General features: G+C 45.5%; 1 protein-coding gene across 1 annotated transcript in view; it reads left to right on the forward strand.

The window, feature by feature from the left end:
* Fcf1 (FCF1, rRNA-processing protein) overlaps positions 1-3,132 on the forward strand; it is a 25,303-nt gene extending 22,171 nt beyond the window's left edge. Inside the window, exons 6-7 of the mRNA XM_023703654.1 lie at positions 1,970-2,064; positions 3,027-3,132. Of these exons, the coding sequence (XP_023559422.1) occupies positions 1,970-2,064; positions 3,027-3,075 (144 nt within the window). The 3' untranslated portion in view covers positions 3,076-3,132. The remainder of the gene's footprint in view (positions 1-1,969; positions 2,065-3,026) is intronic.
* The last annotated feature ends 610 nt before the right edge of the window (positions 3,133-3,742 follow it).

Genomic DNA, 3,742 nt, shown 5'->3' on the forward strand with positions numbered 1-3,742 from the left:
AGAAAAAAAGAATAATATATCATATATCAGATTCCATCTGCCTCTTAAATAAGGTTTCATTTCCTCTCCATGCAAAAACTTGGGGCCAGAAATTTTTTTTTTTTTTTTAATTTTTTAAAAGAAAAATTTGGGCTGGTAAAATGGCTCGGTGGACAAGCACCTGCTTAAGCAAGCACAGGAATTGGGGTTCAATCCCCAACACCAAATGCTGTGCCCGCCCCGCCCCTGGGCTCACAGAGCACACAGAGACGGGGGTGTGGTGGCACACTCCTGCAATCCCAGTGCTGGGAAGGCTGAAGAAGGAGAATCACTATGAGTCTGAGCTGCTTAATGAGACCCTGTACCAAATACACAAAAAATGTGTCCCTCTCTATATGCCTGGCCCAAGAATGTTCCTCAGTGACATTGGGGAAGCTTCCAGAGTACTGTCTCATATTCTAATAAATAGGCTTTAAATTCTCCTATTCTGAAGTGCTTATCAAACATAAGAGCTGGTACTACTGATTATTCTTGTGTTTGTATATGCAGGGAAGAGCAGGATAGTGAAGATCTGAATCCAGGAAATCCCAGTGTGTATCCTCAACCTTTTTTCTTTAATGTTATTCTGAGATAGGCTCTTAGCAAGTTGCCCAGGCTAGCCTCAAACCTGTGAGCTTCCTCCGTGACCTCCCAAGTAGCTGCAACTGCAGGTGTGTGCCAGTCTCCACCCTGTAAGAACATGTCTTGAGCCAGGCAGGGTGGTACATGCCTGTGATACCAGCCCTTCGGAGGCTGAGGCAGAAGGAGTGTTGCAAGTTCAGAACCAGCCTGGGGTGAAGTGAATTCAAGGCCAGCCTGAACTACATAGAGATACTCTATCTAAAAAAGACAAAAACAGAAAAAGAGCCTGTCTTAAGCTGGTCTGCAGTTCGTTAGTACAGCAGTTGCCTGCCATGTGCCCGGCCCTGGGTTCGGCCCCTGTCACTGGGTGGAAGGGCGTTCTTGATGAAGATGATCGTCCTCATTTGCTGGCCGTGCTAGCCGCTAGCCACTGCATCCCATATGTGCGCCCGGCACTTTCCTTAATCTCCCACAGCACAGATGGCGCCATGATGTTCCATGTAGTACACTCAGTGGAGATTTGGATGTGACCAATGTGCTGCGCAAACCAGCTCTCAGCTCCCATTTAAATGGCGCAGCTTTCAGAGCTACTAAAGTCAGACTTCCCACCCCAGAGCTCCCTTCTGGGTTCCAGACCTAGACAGTGGCTTCCTTACCCCTAAGAGGGCGGGAGCCAAGTGCCTGAGCCCTGAGATCGCAGAAGGAAGAGGACTGTGCCTCCCTCCTGTATTTGCATAGTGTCGCTGGGGTGTTTTCCTAGAACTAAGAATTACCTGCCCTGTGAACATCTCTTTCACGTAAGAGATGGAAAGTGGTTTCCAGCTGGTAGACAGTTGTTCTTTTTGGATTTGGGGAGTTTGTCTTGTTTTATATAATATATGTGGTGCAAGGCCTCACTATGCAGCTCCTCATAGTGATCCTCCTGTTTTCAGCCTCCCCAGTGCTGGGATCACAGGCGTGCGCCACCACACCCAGACTGTTTCATTTTGGTCACTGGTGGTGTGGTGTGCTTGTAATCCCAGAACTCTGGGAGGCTAGGCAAGATCACGATTCAGGCCAACCTGGGTGATTTAGTGACTTAGTAAGACCCTGGCTCAAGCTAAAAAATAAAGGGATGGGGTGTAGTTGAGGGTAGCAGACCCCGGCTCAGTCTCCGGAGGGAGCCAGGAAATTCTCAGACGCCCGTTCAACTCAGGCTGTTTACAGGCGCCATGATGTGAGCTCCGAGATCATGGCAGGCACTCAGAGAAGCGGGCTGTTCCTTTCGCTAACTGCTTGGAAATGAATGATTCTTTGGCTAGCCAGCGATGATGCTACTTCTAGAGGTGTTGAGTACTGAACTCTGAACACCAGTGCATAACTCTTTCAGCACAAGTGTTACATTGTGGCCACAGTTGACCGAGACCTTAAACGGAGGATCCGGAAGATCCCTGGAGTTCCTATCATGTACATTTCTAATCACAGGTGAGAAATTGCTCTTGGGAAAAGATTAGAAGTATACAGTTGATAACAATTAAAATGAAGCTAGTTGGGGCTGGGGAGATGGCTCAGTGGAATAAGTGCTTCCCTGGCAAGCACAAGGGCCTGAGTTCAATCCCCAGTTCCGCCAAAAAGGAACGAAAAAAAAAAAAAAAAAAGATAAAATGAAGCTAGTTGTAAGATTATACAATTTCAAGGAAATTGCTATATCAAACATTCATATGGTTATATTTAAGAATAAGACAAAGTAGCAAGAACAAGGGCAGAAGGAAAGACAAGATTTAGGAATGAAGCAGTCATTCAGACTGTTACAATAAGAATACTAGAACAGTTCAATCCCCGGTTCTGCCAAAAAAGAATGCTAGAACAGATACATGTGCTGCTTTCAGTACAAAGGATTATTTTAAATAAAGCTGATCTCAGGAGGATGTCTTTTTAAAAAAGATTTCTAATAATGTCTCTTTTGAAAACTAATCTTTGATTAGCACTTGATGAGCAAAACAAAAAGCTTATTTTTAAAAATCCCAAAAGTTGGGCAGGGGATTTAGCTCAGTGGTGTAGCACCTGCCTGGCAAGCATAAGGTCCCAATACAATTCGATTCCCAATACAAAAAAAAAAAAATCGAAAGCTGTTTTTCTGCATTCCTGGATGTTTCCATGTCAGTCTTGTCCAGCTGTGCAGCGTGCGGTGGCACAGTGTGCTGAACAGTTGGCTTTCCCTGTGCTCAGATCTTGACTCCCAGCCTCGTAACTTTGTGACATTAAAGAACAAGGATAATATAGTCAACATTTAGCTGAAAGTCATTCACGGCGAGGTTCCACTAGTATCTTACCCCAACAAAAAGGATTCACAGCTGGGATAAGAGAACTGTGGGCAGTAGAGGTTGAGTTTTCAGCCAAGTTCTGTACTCCTCGCCTTTCTTACCAGTGTTTTCTGTCCTAATCAGATACAACATTGAACGGATGCCAGATGATTATGGAGCCCCTCGATTCTGATTCTTATAAGACAAAGTTCCTCTGCCTCCTTCCAACCAACTTTTTGGTTTCAGTTCATTCAGCACGCTATAGCATGAATTATTCACCCACTTGCTGTATTATCAGCGAGAATGGTTAAATAAATTCTCTTTTTGATGCTTTCTGAAAGTAGTCATTTGTCTACTTTAAAATTTGTTGCACCTTTTTGTAAATCGGGTGGTCCAATGGCTGTTTACATAATTCGATTTATTCAACAATCATTGGAAGATTTAGGGCCACCGGATCCTGCATAGACCCAGAGCACAGGCCTGGTGTGTGAATGAGACCGCCTGGGGCCCACTGGATCCTCATTTCAACCCAGAGTGCAGGCCCAGCGTGGAACCCTTCAGCACAACTCCCTGCAAAGAGGCTAGAGGCAAGACCCACCCAGCTGATTCAGGAACTGAACATCTTGCCAGAGTGACACAAAGGGCTCAAATCTAACAGCTGCAGCAGAAAGAAGTGGACCACAGCAGCCAGATCCAAGCAACACCCACCTGGAGGAATCTGAACTTCGTAGATCGGACCTGGTGCTAAGGTAGTAACTCTGTCTAAGCTCTACACCAAAGGTCAGAAGACAGTGGTATACAAAATGACAAAGAGAAGGAACAAAATGCAGTCTCAGGCCCCGAGTCCACCCAGTACAAAT

Source organism: Octodon degus, unplaced genomic scaffold (genome assembly GCF_000260255.1).
Source record: "Octodon degus isolate 3935 unplaced genomic scaffold, OctDeg1.0 scaffold00007, whole genome shotgun sequence".
Lineage (NCBI taxonomy): Eukaryota > Metazoa > Chordata > Mammalia > Rodentia > Octodontidae > Octodon > Octodon degus.